The sequence below is a fragment of the Halichondria panicea genome, chromosome 7, assembly GCF_963675165.1.
Source record: "Halichondria panicea chromosome 7, odHalPani1.1, whole genome shotgun sequence".
Lineage (NCBI taxonomy): Eukaryota > Metazoa > Porifera > Demospongiae > Suberitida > Halichondriidae > Halichondria > Halichondria panicea.
The window spans coordinates 5,977,025-5,997,373 of record NC_087383.1 but is presented as its reverse complement, the minus strand read 5'-3'; the positions used below and the strand labels follow the sequence as shown (position 1 = coordinate 5,997,373).

The 20,349-nt window shown below is 41.4% G+C and overlaps 2 protein-coding genes and 2 long non-coding RNA genes across 21 annotated transcripts in view; all 4 read left to right on the top strand.

Annotated features, from left to right (window-relative positions):
- Positions 1-7,267, top strand: part of LOC135338505 (splicing factor 3B subunit 4-like) — a 166,848-nt gene extending 159,581 nt beyond the window's left edge. For 9 of the 17 annotated variants that reach the window (XR_010395515.1, XR_010395512.1, XR_010395516.1 and 6 more), the window contains 6 exons: positions 2,198-2,992; positions 3,191-3,321; positions 5,456-5,554; positions 6,137-6,235; positions 6,598-6,765; positions 7,003-7,267. Coding sequence is in view for 2 of the 17 variants with exons in the window: in XM_064534668.1 (XP_064390738.1) it covers positions 5,539-5,554; positions 6,137-6,235; positions 6,598-6,765; positions 7,003-7,130 (411 nt within the window). In the remaining 15 variants the exon portion in view is untranslated. Of the gene's footprint in view, positions 1-282; positions 1,320-1,521; positions 1,684-1,964; positions 2,993-3,190; positions 3,322-4,603; positions 4,944-5,455; positions 5,555-6,136; positions 6,236-6,597; positions 6,766-7,002 lie in introns of those variants that run through there. The other 8 variants (XR_010395521.1, XR_010395520.1, XR_010395519.1 and 5 more) reach the window with 8 other exon arrangements.
- A 186-nt stretch (positions 7,268-7,453) lies between these two features.
- Positions 7,454-20,349, top strand: part of LOC135338457 (uncharacterized) — a 36,352-nt gene continuing 23,456 nt past the window's right edge. The window contains exons 1-3 of the mRNA XM_064534594.1: positions 7,454-7,633; positions 9,148-9,434; positions 10,761-10,865. Coding sequence (XP_064390664.1) covers positions 7,623-7,633; positions 9,148-9,434; positions 10,761-10,865 — 403 coding nt within the window. The 5' untranslated portion in view covers positions 7,454-7,622. The remainder of the gene's footprint in view (positions 7,634-9,147; positions 9,435-10,760; positions 10,866-20,349) is intronic.
- Positions 13,743-19,692, top strand: LOC135338635 (uncharacterized). Of its 2 annotated transcripts, XR_010395677.1 has the most exons (4): positions 13,743-14,057; positions 18,067-18,714; positions 18,769-18,903; positions 18,957-19,691. It is a non-coding gene; the product is annotated as an uncharacterized LOC135338635 (long non-coding RNA). The 2 variants fall into 2 exon arrangements; XR_010395676.1 differs by having other exon boundaries at positions 18,067-18,903; positions 18,957-19,692.
- On the top strand, positions 15,354-16,699 carry LOC135338572 (uncharacterized). Its single transcript, XR_010395601.1, has 4 exons — positions 15,354-16,276; positions 16,330-16,409; positions 16,516-16,558; positions 16,615-16,699. It is a non-coding gene; the product is annotated as an uncharacterized LOC135338572 (long non-coding RNA).

Sequence of the window (20,349 nt, the reverse complement as noted above, 5' to 3'; positions counted from 1 at the left end):
CTCAAAAGTAATTTTCCACCTCTGAATACAACCACCTATACCAGCGTAAATATTTTTATGTGGCGCCTTAAATGGAGCTTATACGGTAGGTAGGATCTAATCTCCCTACCTTTGGGCATGTTATTTGTAGATATTCCAGTTCTGTAAGATCGTACACAGCACACCCGGCCGTACACACACACACACACACACACACACACACCCGGCCCTCCTACACACATACACACACACCCGACCCTCGTACACACACACACACACACACACACACACACACACACACAGGGCTATGTGATTCGTATCAGCGGTGGCAATGACAAGTAGGGCTTCCCCATAAAGCAAGGTGTCCTCACTAATGGCCGTGTTAAGCTCCTCCTCAAGAAGGGGCACAGACCCAGACGCACTGGAGAGAGGAAACGCAAGTCAGTGAGAGGCTGCATAGTGGACAGCAACCTGAGTGTGCTCAATCTAGTCATCATCAAGAAAGGTGGGTACACAACTCTGCTGATTTAGATGTACTCTGATGAGAATTGACTTTGTTAGGTGTAACTATTGGGCAGGGTTTCATAGAGAGGGAGGGGATTCCCCCGATTAATGATGTCATGATGTACAAGAATTAAAATAAGTGTACTAGATCCCTTGTGTATTATCGTTACGTAGTCATCGTATACGTGGCTTAAATTTATCATGGAAAAACACCTCAGATAATCATATAATTGTTCTGGGGAACGACCCCTGACCCCTGACCCCTGACCCCCTGAATTGAACGCTTCCCCCTCTCAGCTAAACATTTTTTAGAAGTGCCCGAAATATTATAATGAAGTGTCATTGTAATGAGGTCATTGTTACCCAGAGTGTCCCCTCAGATCTGTGCCCGGCCCTACACTGTGTTCCGATGGTGTCCTGGTGCTAAGATGCGCTACAAGAGAACAGAGGTCTGCCAATCATGTGCCCAACTCAAGAACGTCTGTCAAACCTGTCTCCTTGGTGAGCCCTGTCACTATATAACCCTATCTGTTGCTATGGTGACACATAATCATCAGTACACTGCTTCCTAGAACAACTTTTTTCAAGTCATGAATTTTTATAAAAAGTCTCACAGTATATATCTATCCAGGGTGTCATACAGGATTTTGAAAATTAATTTTAGCATTAAAAGTCTGTCACTCTTAAAACTAATAACTTGTTGTGTGTATGGAGGCTTTAACCGTATAGCTGCGGTTATGATTTCATACGTAGTACCGCCCACCGCGGATCAGGATCTCCTGGACTACAACAGAATTGTCAACCAGCCAAGGCCGCAGCGAAGGATCCTTTTAGAGGTAAGATTTTGTGCGTATAACGATCGTACTTGTAGCTTGTGCAGCGTTTATAAGCCTTCTTAGCTGATATACTATGCTTAGATACCTACTTAGATGCCCCAGAGTGTGGAGAGTATAGTTTAGTAGTAGCTAAATAAGTTTACAGACCCTTTTTTAGAGTGTAGTCTACACGGTTAGATATTCATTTTATCTTTTTGTTCAGCATTCGCCTCTGGCAAAGAAAGATGCATAACTTCGAAACTATAACCGTGTTCTTTAGGTAACTTCCTAGCAAACTAGTCTACAGCAGTTACTCTGTCAGGATCTCCTGGTTTCCAATGGAACAGTCTACCAGCCAATGCCACAGCGAAGAATTAATTCAGAGGTAAGCTTTTTGTGCGTAAAACGATCGTACTTGTAGCTAGTGAAGCCTTTATAAGCCTTCTTAGCTAATGTACTATACTTAGATACCTACTGAGATGCCTCAGAGTGTGCAGAGTATGCTTTAATAGTAGCTAAGTAAGGTTACAGCCTGTTTTTAGAGTGTACATAGTCTACATGGTTAGATATTCAATTATTTTTATCTTGTTCAGCATTCGCAAACCACTTCTCGCACTGTAGGCAAAACCATGCTGTGTCCTTCCATTTCTTTTTCTGATAACACAGATGGCAACGACCTCTGCGTACATCCTGGTGGTGAAGAGGGAAGTGAACTATTCCTAGCGATTTCAAAGGTGTCTTGCTCTTTTTGGAGCAGTAGTCGCCAATTTGACGAAATGAGAGGAGGGTTTTCAGTGCGTTGGTGGGTGAATACTGTCGATATAATATGTAGCTGTTCGTAATGCAAATATCCTTTAGGAAGAAGTAAATGTACATATAAAACTTATGGACTTTTGTAGGGCATCTGTAGTACCCTCTGAGCTGATCCCCTCTGTCGACACCCCCCATGAAGTGATTATAGTCCTCAATGCTCTGTGGGACGGGACGGAGATTTTTTCGCCTGTCTTGACTGTACGTTGTACAGAGATGACCGAAGTGGCGTCAGAGGCTGTGGAGATCACACGGACAACCCTATTGTCGCTGAGACCGTCACCTTTTTCTTTCTGGAGAGTCATGTATTCCCCCCTGAAAAGGTAAATAATAATTATGCTTATTACTTACTGTCAGCTTTGGCTGCTTGAGAGCCTTGGGGAAGCCTCTGCGGTCAGCGCGAGCTGTACCACAAGCATAAATGCCATCCTTCTCCAAGTCTTCTAACAGTTTGACAGACGTGAAAAAGTTGTCAAAATAGACGTGGTGGTGCTTGTGCTTCAACGAGGCTGTGAGGTCTTTCACAACTCGTGCTCCCAGTTGCTTCTCTGGTGTGGCTTCTCTCCCTGTATACACTTGTAGCATTTGGAAGTACCCGTCTGCTAGGACCCAAACCTTGATTCCTCTCTTCACAGGTTTATTTGGGAGGTACTGTTTCAGTGCAGATCTACCCTGAAACTTTATCATTGCCTCGTCTACTGCAACTTCACGGCCTAAGTTGTATGCAGCAGAACAGCGCTCGTTGATCTTATTGAAGAGGGGGCGTACTTTGGCCAAACGATCGCTACCTGGGGTGCCTGGAGTCGGGAGAGTGGTGTTGTCCGTGAAATGGAGGTATCGTCGGATGTCCCTAAAGCGATCGCGTGAGATCTTCGATGCAATTGGTGAGTAGTAGAATTGCACGTCTCTCCTCCAATCATTTTCAATCGATGGGAGTTTCACAATCCCCATGAAAATGCAGAATCCCATGTAAGCCTTTAGCTCAGCAGTCGTGAGTGGGGTCCATTTATCATGTTGTAGTGGGGTCATCATTTGCCTAGCGTATCAATTTGTCTCGGCTAGTATGTTATCCATTATTTCAGTGGTAAAGAAATGCTGGAATATGTCTAAGGGAGAACTTGAGATGGATACAGCTGGGCCTACAGATTGGATGAAGGCCTCTCGAGAATGGTCTTGAAGGGTGGGAGTCCAAGGGCAGGGGGAACTGTTTCAGGTGTGTGTGTGTGTGTGTGTGTGTGTGTGTGTGTGTGTGTGTGTGGTGTGTGTGTGTTGTGTGTGTGTGTGTGTGTGTGTGTGTGTGTGTGGCTTAGGCAAATTTACAATTGTTGTGTAGTAACCAATTACAACTTGTCTGTACTGTGTTGTGCCACTGGCCTATAGGACATTGTGTTATTATAATGGTGTGCAACTCATTATTACCTCTTACTTGTTTTAGTCATTCCAAAGGTCACTTCAATTGTGGTTGTACTTTTTGGCTTCTGTGAGATAATTATTTTTACATTGTCTGTTCCCAATGCCAATGTATTAGGCCTGCAATCCATGCTTTTGTATTATTCTCAATGATTGTTGATACCCTGGGGAAAGTCTGTACAGATTCTCTCTATTATTGTCATGTGTTGTGCCACTGGCATAGGACATTGGTTGTGTGTTATTATGGTGCAACTATAACCTTTTTGTAGGGTCATGTTTTAGGCATGCCAAAGGTCACTTCAATTGTGGTTGTAGTTTTAGGCTTCTGTGAGATAATTGTTTTTACTTGCAATGTAATGTCTGTAGTAGGCACCCTCCAATTCTTTATGCTTTTTTGTTCCCAATGTATTCCTAGTGATAATGTATTTAGAATTCCCAGAGGCCACAAATTATTTATTTTGTTCCCTGTTGCAATTTAAATTCTGTTTGGCTTTCTGTGTGTGCATAACAGACACTTTTTGTAGTGTTATTATCTGTTCCCAATGTTTAGGCACTCCCAAGGCTTCAATTCCTTTATGAAATGTCCCTTATGAAATTAGGTCAATTTGATCCTAATCACTATGCACCTGTTACAATTCAATTCTGTTTGGCTTTTAGCTTTCTCTGTGTGTGTGCATAAGAGGCACTTCTTTGTACAGTTCCCAATGATAGCTTGTTGACTCAGAATCATGGTCACTGCTATCCAGGAGATCCTGCAGTACCTCCTCTCTAGTATACAAAAGCCTCTTAGTCATTGTTGTCCTGTAGAATTAATTTTTATTGTGTTTGTTGTGTTGTATCTTCACTTTGAATTTTAATATTGAATGCAATTTTCACTTAAAAATACAAGCACATTTTTTTGATAGCTAACCTGTAGTGATCGGTGTCCCTATGGCTTCAGGTGACCTTGGAGTGAATCCTTATGAGGTTGTGGAGACTTGGAAGATTCTGGCTTACCACAGCTATGCTAATAGTAGTGTAACATGCAGCTGCCCCAATATTGCATCATAGCAGCAACCCATAATTACGCAAATTTAAGTCATCCGGTTAAGGTTACAGTCAACCGTTTGCTCATTAATTATTCATGAGCTAGATCTAGTGATCTTTTCCAGCTAGAATGAGCTGGAAGTCCAGCTGAAACGCAGTAGTCAATTTATGGCTCGAATAGACATTTTTACTATAAAGCTTAGGTACAGTCTACTGTAGCTTCACTATATGCAGGGCATGTAGAAGAGATATTCGAAAAAAGGCTGCTGAAAACTCACAAGAGGCTGTTTTCCTTGGCTCTGGCCGCCATTTTAAGTGGAGTTAGTCTACATATTATTATTTTGTGAGAGTTTGTTGGCCTGGAAAGAAAAAAAACGCTTCTACACGCCCTCCAGAATGGTAAGAAGCATCATATAAGACCAAGAACACAGAGCTAGAAGTGTTTTTGGAAGTTTAAAATGACTACTAGTAACTTGATGATCGCTCAGAGCTTCCACTGGAAGATGTTTTGAAGATTGATACTTGTCATACAGATTGATACACCAATATATTTATCATGTGCTTCAAATTTCTCTCATGGCATTTATAGTTTCACAAAAATCATTATAAGAAAAATCATGAATATTCATGAGCAAACTGTTTGCTGTAACCTTAATCAGTTAATCAAGAATTTGGTTCTGATGCTCCACTGTATATAATTATATAGTATTCCCTGGTGTAGGTGATAGTGTGTGTGGTGGCTGCAACTGACCTCTTAGCTTCATGTGTGCATGCATGTGTCCCCTCTCATGCATGTGTCCCCTCTACACACCCCACACACTACACCCACACACCCCACACAATACACCCACTCCACACAACCAACACACTTCACCCCACCCACTCCACACACACCCCCACACACCTCACAGCACGGACTCACAGTCACTGCAGCAGGCTCTCTGTTACCTGCACTGTCAGGGGATTGTTCACAATGACCTGAGACTGCCGGGTCATGGCATCATTAAGAGGTCAGTACATAGTTACATGGGCATGACCTCTGTAATCTGAAATACTGAGGTCAGAGGTCATGAGTATATCTTTTGGGCCTAAATTTTATATTTTTTGAAGAAAGAGCAAGGATATAGAGAGTGTCATACAGGGGGGATATCCCCCTGCATTCATGCAGGTACTAGTTGGGGTCCATAGCTGGCAATGTTACATACTAACAGCTATAGGGTACTGAAGTAACAGTTGACCTTTTTTTTTAGCTAGTTACATTTCAACAATCATTTCCCACTATAATTATACGTACGGTAATCGTCTAATTTCATGCTAAAGAATGTATGTGCCTTTTGATGGAGGAATCAATGATTGATTTTAGTATACGTAGCTATACCCACATTGTACTATTATATACAGCTAAAATCCTTATCACACCCACACACCCCACCCCACCCCACCCACCCACCCACACACACACACCCACACACCTCTCCCACCCACACACACCCACACACACACCTCTCCCACCCCCACACACACACACACACATACCTCGCTGAGAGGCATAATTGTTTATCTCCTTGTGTGTGTGTGTGTGTGTGTTTCAGGTCGCAGACTCAAGGTGTTGTGGGGAAAGGCCCAGACCACCCCCTCCCTGGGGGTCAAGGGTCAACAGACGCTAGCCCCTGTACCAGGACTACCAGCAGGTGAGTGTCCTCACTACAGTGGGTTTGATATAGGGGCACTACCAATTATTACAATGTTTCTTTTTGTTATCCAACTTTATCGTAGTCCTTTTAGATATCATCTCTGCAAAGCCACTAGCACTGGCAACATTTGCATACTGTACGTTGTTTAGTGCTCACAGTAATTACATGTGTGGTATTGTGTGGAGCAACACAACCTTTGTACAGTGAATAATTGACAATCTTAACAGCACATTTGGAGAGAACAAAGCTAGCCAAAAAAACTCATGAATATTCATGAGCAATTACCGTAACCTTGACACCTTTTTGTGTACCTCCTTTTTCAGAATGTCCTATTGATATTGTGTGTTCTTTCTGTGTAGCCCCGCCTCCTTTGCCCTTTGACCCCTTTGGCCTGAGCTCCAAGGCGACTCCCCCTCCTCCTCCTGGGGGATTTCCCCCACCACCACGCCCACCACAAATATCACATGTACTGGGATCCCGCCCACCACACGTGTCACAACTACTCGGACCACCACCACCGCCACCAGGTAATTAGAGAGAAATGTTTAACAAGCACTAATCGAATGTCCAGAGCTTTTCTTTAGAAGTTGCCATTATCCACTTGAAATGAATTTTAACACCTAAAACATTTATTACAGGTATACATAGTGATACATGTACAAGCTTATCTTCACATTGCGTGTACCCTACCCTGTGTGTAAGGTGTCTGTGTAGTAGCTATAGAACGTGATTATCATGATCTGTACTGCTTTCCCTTGGGGCAGGATTCCCTCCTCCTGCTGGCGGGTACTACCCACCACCACCATCGAGGGGATTTCCCCCACTAGGGCCACGCCCACCTACGCTCCACTATCCCTCTCAGAGTCCACTCCATCTCGGGGCAAAGAAATAACCTCTCTATTGTATTGGACTAGAGAAATGGACTGCTAGTAATAACATAATACTAATAACTATTATTTCCACTCGTACTTGTATTTCTGATCATGTGAACTGTGCACATGAAATTGCAATTGACCTAATCATTAATTATGAACTGAAGAATACAAATTTGTTGATTACTTTTCTATGAGAGCAAATAATTTATGGAGTGTAGGTAAAGAAAACTAAAACAGTGTTCCCCGCATGAAAATTGCCCCCCCCCCCCCCGGAAGGCATTCCCTGCATGCAGTGACGTCGTCGATCATGCATGCACAATAATCGTGGCAAAAAGAGCTAAAAAGGGGCGTATCTCCTAACTCAGGTGAGGGGCGTATCTCATCTCAAAACAAAGCTTTGTGTGGTGCTATATATATATCTGAAAGCTGAAGTAACTCTGCCGATCAGGCTATAATCTTGCAGCTACTAGTCCCTGGCCGCCCCAGGGCAGGTCAGGAAGGTCAGGACAATGGCAACAAGGTGAGCTTGTACAGCTACAAGGTGTACATAATATCTGGTGGCCTGTCTGTGTATGTATTCAGGGTTGACAAAGATACATCAGTATACATGTACAGCTTCGATCAATCACACACTAGACCATGAGATTGCTGATTAGGAAAATAATAATAGATTGCAATTATGCACCTAATGTGCTCCCCCCGGACATACGGGGGAATTTGACTTGAAATGTTGGCCCCATACTGATATGATTTGACCTGGCCTTGCGTAGTAAAGACTGTACAACTGCTTGAGGCTGTGACTGGTGGTGACTGGGGAATTAGGGTATTTGAACAAGAATCCTCCCCCATGCATGTGGGGAATTTGACCTGGGGTATAGTTATGGTCAAATCCTCCATGTTAGCCTGACCCCTCCCTAGGAGGTAGTGGGGCGACACATTGATAGGTGCATTAGAATTGCTCTGTAAGAAAATTAATGTTTCTGCATACCATTCTTATTCATTAGAACCCACACAACAAATAGTTCATTGAACCCTGGAACACTCTGATCATGAGTTGTTGTGTTACACCATAGATTGAGGGGTTAAAGGGGTTGGAAACGAAGGTACCCTCGAGTATCATCCGCGCTACGCTGTGGTTTAATGGAGCCACAACAATACCTATTTCTACACACAGTGCATAATAAACTACAAATAGCTGCTCAGTCCGTGTAACTTACTTATATTCAAGGTCTATACCTATTGTAGTAGTTATAACTAGCACGCTCTAAAACAGCCTTGGGAACGTATGACTTTATTAGCTGAATTTATCTGGGTGTATGTTGTCAGTCATTATAAGTACTACATGTGGCTGACGGACTAGGCATGTTATAAACAGATGATGTCTCGAGGAAACACAACTTTCTTATTTTAAGGGAGTTACCCGGCAAAAAATTGCTTAACAGCCTCGTTCATAAGTAACGCGAATAGTTTCGAGGCTCCATTGCAGATTCAATGTAACTTCTCTAACTCTATAATCTATAGTTTACTAAGTGGTTAACATTTGAGGTGACCTTATCTCAGAGGCCACAATGAATACAGTACTCCTTATCTATGAATCCAGACACTCTATTGTCCAATAATGACTGTGACCATAATGTACTCCTAACACTACATCATAACCAATCAGATTGCAGTATTTATGACAAACATGATCTAATGTATAATAGTATAACTCGTGCTTACTAGCTATAGAAGCAAAGATGACTGTATTACTTATTTAGATGACAACCTCAGAAACTAATGAGTTACCTAAATGAGTGATGGTTAATTAGTTGCAGGCTCCTCTGGTGTCTAGATGTGGGTATAGCTAGCAAGTGAAGGCTAGCTCCTAAGATTGTGGTCAATACAGTCACATCCTCTATAATACACCCACTCACTCCTCACCACCTAAGAGTCCACTAATTGGAGACTGAGATTACTCATTGTCATTTGTAGGTACATAATAATGATAATTTCTGCCCTTCATTGTTTACCTCCTCCCACAATACACTGTAGTCATGACCCGGGTAGGCAACTCTATCAGGCTTCTCATGATGGTCGTGTGGACGAGGTGGAGAGGCTGCTGGCTAGAGGAGCTCCTGTAGACTCGAGGAACTGGTTTGGATACACCGCTCTCCATGTAGCAAACCACCCTGATATAGTGAAGATACTCACACAGCAAGATGGCATCGATATCAATGTACAGGCTAATAATGCTAAGAACACTCCCCTGCACACAGCCTGCTACAAGGGACACCTGAAGTGTGTCCAGTTACTGATGGCAACTGGACAGTGTGACCTAGGTAAGTCAGTGTGTGTGTCATGTAACACTTTAAGGCCGTATTATCTCCAATTCATAACTGAACTAACGTACATAGTGGTTAGGGCTAGACACATGCATGTACATGTGCTTATGTCAAAACACTCAATATTGCTAGAAATGTTCATGAATAATTATGTTTCCTGTTCGTTTAATTAGTTAGTCGCTTTTATATGTGGGATAATAATTAGTTTTTTTATACTAGTAGAAAAATTAATAATATAATTATATAGTATACGTATACATGTACAGACCAGGTGTAATTCGTACAACAATAAATAATGTAGTAATTCAAAGTTCCAATGTTTCGAGGGAGAGGGTCTGTGAGTCCATTGTGCCCATCACTGAGGCCGCATTTCCACGCTGTACTGCGACCGACAGCCTTTGCAGTAAGTAATGGGAGGACTTTTGATCTCCCGTGACACGTGCAACGTGCCCACCTAATTCCTTAACAAATGTCTTAGACTTAGGCCCTAGAACACCAGTAGTCTCTATGGCTAGCTATAGTGGGGTGAAGCAATGCAGTGCATGAACCAAGGCTGGTGTATTCGGCCTCCTTCCTCTCTTCCTCTCTTCTGCTCCTGCAGCTACAAGCCCTGCTATTATAATAATTATTATCCTTTTAATACCCTAAACACAAATACACGTTCATATCGTGTCTGGTTTAGTGACCTCACTGATATGTACTATAGTCTAGTGGGTCTGACTGCCATTGTTAGTCACACACACACGCACACGCACACGCACACGCACACGCACACACACACACACACACCAGGGTGTCATACAGGATTTTGAAGTAGAGGGGGGAAATAAGAAAAGTAACCAGAAAATTTTGCTAAAAAAAAGGTCAACTGTTATTTCAATACCCTTATAGTATGTAAAATTGCCAGCTATGGACCCTCAGTCAGCAAAAAAAGGGGGGGGAAATTGGAGATAGGGGGGGGATATCCCCCCTTTCCCCCCTGTATGACACCCTGCAGACACACACACACACACACACACACACACACACGTGATTTGTGATTTGAGAACAAACGGTTGTTGTACCCTGACCTCTACGTGGTTTTTAACTGACAACGTTCTTGTGGTTGCTACGCAGCCATATGACTCTATACTATTGTGGTAATGTTCATTCTAATCTGGGGATAGTAACATGTTTCATCCCTGGAATTATCCCCATGCATGCATGTACCAAGTTTAAACGTGTCTAGTGCATACGCAGCTATTGAATAGTTGAATTTGAGAACAATTGACTCTGACTTAGTGAACTATGTACGTGTCAATGCTCCCTCACTCACCACTATAGGAGCTGTGAACCATGTTGGACTAACTCCACTGGGACTGGCAGTCAGATGGGGGAGGCTGGACACTATCAAGTACCTCATCACAGAGTGCAATGTGAATATCAATAGTAAGTTAGTACATGCAATACAATATTCATGTGAATGAAGTACAGTTCATGATCAGGGGAAGTTGATAATGGAGGGTTAGGGTACCTAGATACGTTGTCAAGGTTACACAAGTCATACTGTCCCTTCCATGTTACATTTTACCCTAACCCTAATTACTTTTGGCCTTTAATCTTTGCATGCTAGGACACTATGACCGAGCAAGTAGTTAATGGTCAGATAATTGCTTAGAAATTGACCGATGGACCGACTATTATTTATACCTCTGTAACAATACTTGTGGCTTGCTCTTCATACCGTACCGTATAGCTTATGCACTGTCATGGTGTGTTGTGTGCATGGCTTATATAATTATAGTGGGTATAGTTTGAGGGTGTATGAAATTTCGCGAAATGACTGTTATAATAGTTTTCGCTCATTTAAGTTTCGCGGAATAACTTGAACTTGCACGAGCTCCACACGCGACCTTTATTTGAGGTAGATCTATACATGCAGCTAAAGTGATCCTTTACCAGTCTCTATATGTTTGCTATAATAATTGATCTACTGAGTCTGTTACTGTTAATTCAAACACTATTGATTGTGTGGTTGCTATATGCACTCCATTCTCCTGTCAACAGACGAGGGTTAGCACTTCAGTGCTCTAGGGTGTATATATAGTAAACTGAACAAGTCAGAATACGTTTAATCGTGTTGATGGCACTTAACAACTATAAACAATACTTGTGGCTTGCTCTTCGTACCGTATATAATTATAGTGCCGTAGAGTGGGTATAAATGGCCATCCCAGACGAAGGTTTGGGATGAGTATTTTGAGTCAAATTTCGCAAGCAATCCAGTTACATAGCTATACTAGCTAGCTAGAGAGTCCTAGAACGCCTAGCCTTCATCTAACTAACTTGTCTTCTCCAGAATATCTTTTACTAAGCTTTATGAGTATACGGAAGTGCCCGGAAGGCAATAATTGAACTTCAATTATTCATGAAGTTTGAGGGTCATTTACTCAAGGTTGCAATACCTTCGTAGCGTTCCCTCGAACATATCTCCGGAAAGAAAGTAGCTAGGAGGTCGATCTTGGTATCATTTTGAAGCTTAAAGGACGCTCTATCCGATTCAACAATAAAAACTGATTCGAAACTGCCCGCGTTAAGGTCCCTTTTCATTGGCACTGTCACATGTTCATCATAACTATAATTATGACCTTTGGCTTTCAGTCTTTGCATGCTAGGACACTATCACTGAGCCAGTATAGTTAATAGTCAGCTAATTGCGACCGACTGTTAATTTATACCTCTGCATGTAACAATACTTGTGGCTTGCTCTTACGTATAATTATTAGCTTTGTGGTCATGCCAAGGGCGTATACAGAGAAGAGGGCATGCAACTCGCCCTATTCTCAGAATCATCCGACTTCGTATTGAGCTATTTTTAGAACTGCCCACAAAAACGCCCACGCGTAACCTTTGACCGCACAAGGTAAATCATTATATCTGTATAAGCTAGCTCGATTGCAGCATAGTAAAACTAGTTCTCAGCAGTATGGCTCGTACTAGCAGTGTCAAAGGCAAAGGCAAACCATCCAACAGTTGCAACTCCAAGAAGATGAAACCTAGGTACAATAAACCTGTCTTCCTGAGTCTCTGGTACTTCTTAACAATGCGCCCAGCACTTAACTTCCCGCTCGAAGGGGTTGTCTTGGACCTGACTGGACTAGGACTGGTCATGACACTTCTCTAAAATAATACTGCACTGTTAGCTAGCTAGCAAAGGCAGCTCTGATGTACACGCCCATAATTATAACTCCGTAAACAACACCGCCCACTTGTTCACGTCCGTATACTGGATTCTATTTTTAGCATATCCGGTCTCTGATACGAAGTCGGATGAGTACGTAGGGTACATAGTGAGTTGCATGCCCTCTTCTCTGTATACGCCCTTGGTCATGCTCTGTACAATCAGTAGCATGCTTGTGGGCAAATGTAGTGTCTCTTTGTGTGACACCTTATATATAGGTGAAATGTTCCTGCGTGTTGATGGCACTTAACACTAAACAATACTTGTGGCTTGCTCTTCATACCGTATAGTGGGTATATATAGTTTATGAGGGTATGATTAATGAAATTTCGCAAAATGACCGTTAGAATAGTTTTCGCGCATTTAATTTTTGCGGAATACCTTGAACTTGCATGAGCTTCACACGCGACCTTTATTCGAGGTAGATCTACATGCAGCTAAAGTGATCCTTTACCAGTCTCTTTATTATTGTAAAACTGAACACTCTATATTCACCTGTCAACAGCCGAGGGTTAGCACTTCTAGGGTGTATAGTAACTTGTAGGCCATAGACTACTGCCATAATTATAGGGAATAGCTCATTGCGTTGACCTTTCTATGCATATACAGTTAAGCAATTTGATATGCTATACGCTATAATAACACACTGTAATTTTGTTCTGCTGTGTACAGTACACTCTCGCTATTCCGGCTCTCTGAAGTACGGCCACCTCGATATACCGGCCATTTGGCTTGGCACGGAATGCTAGCTATAATTATGTTTACTGCACAAAATTCACCCTGAAGAACGGCCACTCGCTATTCCGTTTACCGGCCAGTACTGGCTGTCCCAAACAAGGTTTTCAATGTAACTTTATGCGTATATTACGGCGGATATGACGTTTTGGGTGTGGTTTAGCAAATAAAATTGGATTACTACTTTTGCGGTTCTTGTCTCGAGGATAATGTAGGATAATGAATCATTCTGTTCTCTATTTAAATGTAATCCAATTTTATTTGCTAAACCACACCTAAAACATCATATCCGGCCGTAATATACGTATAAATTACATTGAACCTTGTTTGGGACAGCCAGCATTGGCCGGTAAACGGAATAGCGAGTGGCCGTACTGGTATAGGGCCTGCACTGGTCACTGTTTTGCATCGTTATTATAGTAACTTGTTAGTGTATAACAATTAAAACATGAGTGTATATACGGAAACCCATGTGATGGTAGCTATAATAATTATTAATTATATAAAGAGGATGAACGTTCTGATGATCAAAGAGTTATTCAAGTGTATCTAGCCTGTATACATGCATGTAATTATTATAGTAGCAATCAAACATTTTTTTGCGCTCGCTCTCAGCACCCTCCTTACTAGCTGCATTTCCTAGAAACACCACTGTGCTCAGAGAGGTATAATTATTATGGTATACTGTGTGCATGTGTGTGTATAGACTGCTACAGCTGCTCAAGGATCAATGAAGTGCAAACAAGAGTTTCTATAATATATAGGCTTCTATAGTATCGTTTTTTGGATTGCAATTTGCGGATTTGCAGTTATAGCTATAATTATAGGTTTATTTACTTGGAAATCCATCGCAGCCTTTCAGAAGAGTGAGTAGCAAAACTCGTCCATGGAGTGTTGCTACTCTACTTAGTAGATAATTTCATATAGCTCTGCACTATAATTATAATGCTAGCTGGCTTTATTGCATGCAACTATACTACCTAGCTTTTTGTATTAGTTGAATACCTGTTGTTTTGATGTATCAAATGAGTTTGCATGGGATTTCCCTATAGTCTTACACAACGTGTGACCGGAAGTGGGCGTAACTCCCAAAAATGTTCGTACTGCGCGCTCGTTAATTTGAAATCCACCTTTTCTTTTTCTTGGATCTGCTACTAAGTCAAGTTCAGTCGGTAGAGCATCAGACTCTGATCATGGGTTTGAGCCCCACATTGAATGAATTTTTGTTCGCTGGTATTGCCCCTTCTATATGTGCATGTGCTGAACACCACGGGTGATAATGCAGCACACCAATACCAATGAAGCTATATTGTACTAGCAGACTATTACACACATGTATACAGTTACAACAAGTGTTGCAAGCGTGCACTATAATAATACCGTGAACTATAATAATAGTTCGTTTACTAAGTTCAAATATTTTGTCTCCGTGGCTTATGCCCTAGCTCTATTCCATTGTCGAGAAGGCTTGCACACCATTCTGAAGTTAGAAGAGGCTACCTCTACAATGGTCGTATGGTCGTAGTTAAGTTGGAAACACAAATTCAAAGATTTCCCATGGTCTGTACAGAAACCAAGGTCAAACATCCCAACCATACGACCATTATAGAGGTATACAGTAGACTCTTGTTAATCTGGTCACCCTTGGGACCATGCAGCTTGGCCGGAATAGCGAGGTGGCTGTAGCTCAGGAAATAGCCGCGGCTTAAAAACGACCTTACCTCGAATCTAATGACTACTTTTGCGGTTCTTGTCTCGAGGATAATGTAGGATAAGGAATCAATCTGTTCTCTATTTAAGTGTAATCCAATTTTATTTGCTAAACCACACCCATAACGCCATATCCGGCCGTAATATTCGTATAAAATTACATTGAACCTTGTTTGGGACAGCCAGCACTGGCCGGTAAACGGAATAGGGAGTGGCCGTACTTCAGGGTGAGTTTTGTGCAGTACACTGTTAAAAACAGGGTGTTAATCAACACACTAAATTTTATTGGTGAATGTCAGTGTGTGTTAATGAGCACCCCAGTGTTCACTAACACACGAAGTAGGTTAACAGAACACACCAACTAAGTAGTGTGTAACGTAACACACACACACACTTCACTCAAGTGGTGTAAAGGAACACACTGATACCCTAGGCCCAACTGTAATTCATACACACTACGCTTTTTACACCACTGTACAGGCAAAACAGCCCAGAGATTATGTCACAATTATAAAACTTATAATCGATAACAACAAATATCCACGCAACAAACTTTTATGGATGACCATTAAACAAAAACATATTAAAGGTTTCAAGTTACTATAGCAGTTAATCTTGTGAGTAAACCACAGCCAGCTGCACCTGCACAGAGAATTATATGAGTATGAGCACAGTGGTGTAATAATACTACATTTCAATGCTGCTATAACAAATGGGAGCCAGCTAAGAGAAAATCAGTTCATATAATATTATAATTTATATAGCTTGGTCCAGTTTATAAAATTGACAATGGGGACTTGAAAGAATTTGCATACTGTAGATCAACTTCTTAACTTATCTTTAGTATATATCCTGCTGTTCTCTTGGCTCTCAGAGCAGCCTGGAAAGACTACTGCTGCATTCTCTGTCTCATCTTGTGCCATGTGGCCACTGGCTCTGGATCACATGATCAGTTTTCCTGCTATCTAATTATAGAACATAATTATAGACTAATTATAGAATGCGCATGCGCAGCAGTGCAGTTGCCGTAGCAATCTTCAAAGCAGCTGCTTTTCTATTATTTCTTGTCCACGTACCAAGTCTAGTCCTGATCCTTTGAGAAGTCTTTAGACCTGTACTGTTCTATGCATTCAGAGCTCAAGGGGAAGAGAAGTTTTCAAGTCATAAACTAAAAGTAAGAGTGAACTTATTAATTACGTAAATAACTGTGCTGTTTTATGCATGTAGAAACAAACTTCAAAACGTTGGGCATTAAGTTGAAGGTCAATTTCCAGCCACTCTAAAGCTGTTGTGATGCTACAATTTAGGTGAGTTTTTAAATTGTAAAGAGCTATTCTTAATCTTCTATAGATAATAATCATGAGGTTTTTGTCAAGTTAAGTCCCTTCACACCGTGCTGTTCTTTGCATTTAGAGCTCTAAAGGAGAGCAGAAGTATCAAGTCATCAGCACAAAAGGTAAGAATGAACTAGTGATTAATTAATTACAGCCATGTCTTGTTTTATGTACATAGAAAAAAGGTCCGTCATAAAGTTGGTCAATCACTCTGAAGCTGATTGTAACGCTGCTGTTTAGGTGAGAAATTGATTGATTTTGTTATTCAGGAATAATAATTTTCTATTATAGGTGTTCAGCGCTGTTAATGTTGTCAAATCTTTGCGAGGGAGCAGAAATCAAACATGCAGAGGGTACCAAACGATGTAACTATTTTGTACACTTTCTTAGATAGATTAGTCATAAGATGTTTTACTTCGTTCACTGTTAATCATTTAATTTGAAGTATGCTGTATCAATGCAATGTCTCTTGTTGCTATGACAATGTGATGTACTGGTAACACTTATATGCATGTCATGTGAGCACATTACCTATACAGTGCATGCTATGTAAACACTTATATGCATGTCATGTGAGCACACTACCACCAGTGTTGATTAACACACTCAAGAGTGTGTGTTGATCAACACCTCTCAGTGTGTTAAACTTAAACAGTGCAACGAGCACACTAAAAGTGTGTTAATTAACGCACCATTTTTAACAGTGTAAGCATAATATTATAGCTAGCATTCCGTGCCAAGCCAAATGGCCGGTATATCGAGGTGGCCGTACTTCAGAGAGCCGGAATAGCGAGAGTCTACTGTAGATGAGAGCCTCTTCTATATAGTTTCAGACTATAATGTGCAAATAAACCTTCTCAATAGAAACATTTTCGTGGACTTAATTTTTGTGTAGGATTACTAACCCACGAAATCCGCGAAAATTAAGCCCCTCGAAAATTTCGCGCTATACGATAGTACATCGGCGTGGACGGGCAACACCTATATGATTACACATGTAATATATACCATGGCCATGCGGGCCGTATTTTAATCGGCCTGGATTCGAGGCTAATTCCTGACATAATTATACTCACCACTATAGGAGCTGTGACCAGGGATGGACTAACTCCACTGGGACTGGCAGTCAGAGAGGGAGACCTGGACATGATAAAGTTCCTCATCATGAAATGCAATGTGGCTGTCAATGGTAATTAGTTAGTATAGTAATACAATAATTATTATTTTGTGCATAATTATGCTGTACTGGGTTGTCAAATACTAACAATTAAGTAGGTTGTACATTTCTCGGTATTATTGAACACCTTGCTAACGTACAGTATGCCTTGATTCCTTGATAAGAGGTATAGGGCCTGCACTGGTCACTGTTTTGCATCGTTATTATAGTAACTTGTTAGTGTATAACAATTAAAACATGAGTGTATATACGGAAACCCATGTGGTGGTAGCTATAATAATTATTAATTATAAAGAGGATGAACGTTCTGATGATCAAAGAGTTATTCAAGTGTATCTAGCCTGTATACATGCATGTAATTATTATAGTAACAATCAAACATTTTTTGGCGCTCGCTCTCAGCACCCTCCTACTACCTGCATTTCCTAGAAATATACCACTGTGCTCAGAGAGGTATAATTATGGTATAGTCTGTGTTTGTATATATAGACTGCTACAGCTGCTCAAGGATCAGTGAAGTGCAAACAAGAGTTTCTATAATAATTTATATTAGCCTCGATCTCAGGCCAATCCGTCTCCAATTGAACACTAGGTCGCCTCCTCGGCCTGGTATTGATTGTATCTGGGTGTGTATCTGGGCATGCATGTGCTGTGGTTGCTGTGGTTGCTCAGGTATTCGCTCAAAAAGAGCGAATACCTGAGCAAGGTGGAGCGAATAGAAACACTAATAGTGTATGTATAAGCATACTTACTCCGTAAATCACCGTTAAATCACAAAGAACTCCGTGTCATAGGTATAATTATTCTTTAGCAAGTTTAGTTTGTCATAGATATAGGCTTAGCTAGAGTGTGAGGAGCTGTCTTGTGCGAAGGAAGAAGGATCATCACTCTTGTGAAAGAACAGACCTATGTTCTCAAGTTTATGCTATCAGTTGGCTACCTTTGATTGACTCGACTACACAATTTAATACAAGCGCTTGATTAGACCATTGATTGCCAGATACACTTGGTAGAGTCTATCCTCAGACTCCGGCCATCGATCTCTTGTATACTATGCTCAGGGGTGTCTACAAGTGGCTGGGCCTGGGATGTATTGTCAAAGTGAGCGATATAAATCAATAATACCATTTCATCATTGGAAATTGTACACTATAGCCTATAGCCCAATCTTTGGTATCTGGATCAAGATATGACATTATGGTACTGGCACTGGTGTTGTGTTAGCCTCCTTCACCGGCCTTCAAGGAAGTGCGGCCTGGGATCAAGGCTAGTTTTGTGTGGACCATCACTGTGAGTTACAAAATGTATAGTGGAATGGTGAATTTAAGTTCTAGTATATACAGGAGCAAAATGGAACCTTCCCCTCCAACCCCCGTTGTACTGTTCCTAGCTGATGGGTGCGAACTCATTGAAAGAGGATGCCCCAGTGCCACTCGTGTCCTTCCCAAGGGGGCCGATCTTATAGAACTACCTGCACTAAAACTACTGACGTGGAATGGCTCTTTCAACACTTGTGGTTGCTATCCTGACCAGTGACGTCAGGATTCTACTGTCTCTTGATGCACTGTGAACACACAATCTTTGTTATGCCACCTGAAGGCTTAGCAGGCATATCCAACGCAGTATTTATTAAGTCTTTCTGGAAGCTCTTGTTTGAGATCTTCGCTTCTAAACATCTGCATTTATTATGGACGCAGTACTGCTGTGCAGTACACTCTACAGATAACAGTATTAATTTCTAGTGTCATTATATCACTGTATTTTTAGCCAACTGTGATAAACTGAAGATGTTACAGTACATAGCATTCCTCTTGATACTTACCAGTTTCCGGTCACGCCCAGATATACAATCAATACCAGGCCGAGGAGGCGACCTAGCGTTCAATTGGAGACGGATGGGCCTGGGATCGAGGCTAATAATATATAGGCTTCTATAGTAGCGTTTTTTTTTATTGCAATTTTGCGGATTTGCAGTTATAGCTATAATTATAGGTTTATTTACTTGGAATGCCATCGCAGCCTTTCAGAAGAGAGAGTAGCAAAACTCGTCCATGGAGTGTTGCTCTCTACTTAAAGTAGATAATTTTATAATGCTAGCTGGCTTTATTGCATGCAACTATACTACCTAGCTTTTTGTATTAATTGTACCTGTTGTTTTGATGTATCAAATGGGTTCGCCTATATAAGTTAGTTAGTTGACTGTTCATAGCAGCTAGCTATAGCTCTACGCAGGCCGGTCTATTATGGGACTTACCCTGGCATGGGATTTTCCCTATAGTGTTACTGCACAACGTGTATAACCGGAAGTGGGCATAACTCCCAAAAATGTTCGTACTGCGCGCTCGTTAATTTGAAACCCCACTTTTCTTTTTCCTGGATCTGCTACTAAGACAAGTTCAGTCGGTAGAGCATCAGACTCTTAATCTGAGGATCATGGGTTTGAGCCCCACATCGGATGAATTTTTGTTCGCCTATGTGCATGTGCTGAACACCACGGGTGATAATGCAGCGCATGTATACAGTTACAACAAGTATTGCAAGCGTGCACTTGCTAATGCCTCTCGCCATGTTTTTGCTTTCGCTCAAAAGTATTACTATAGAGTGTTATAGAAGAGATAAGTAATTTGCAATGTGTTTTGATTGTTTCACAAGAAAGTGCATACTGATCGTCTTAAATTGCATGTAGCCAAACAATTGGAGAAAACCTTTGTCAAAGGCATAGTCAGTAGTCTGTGA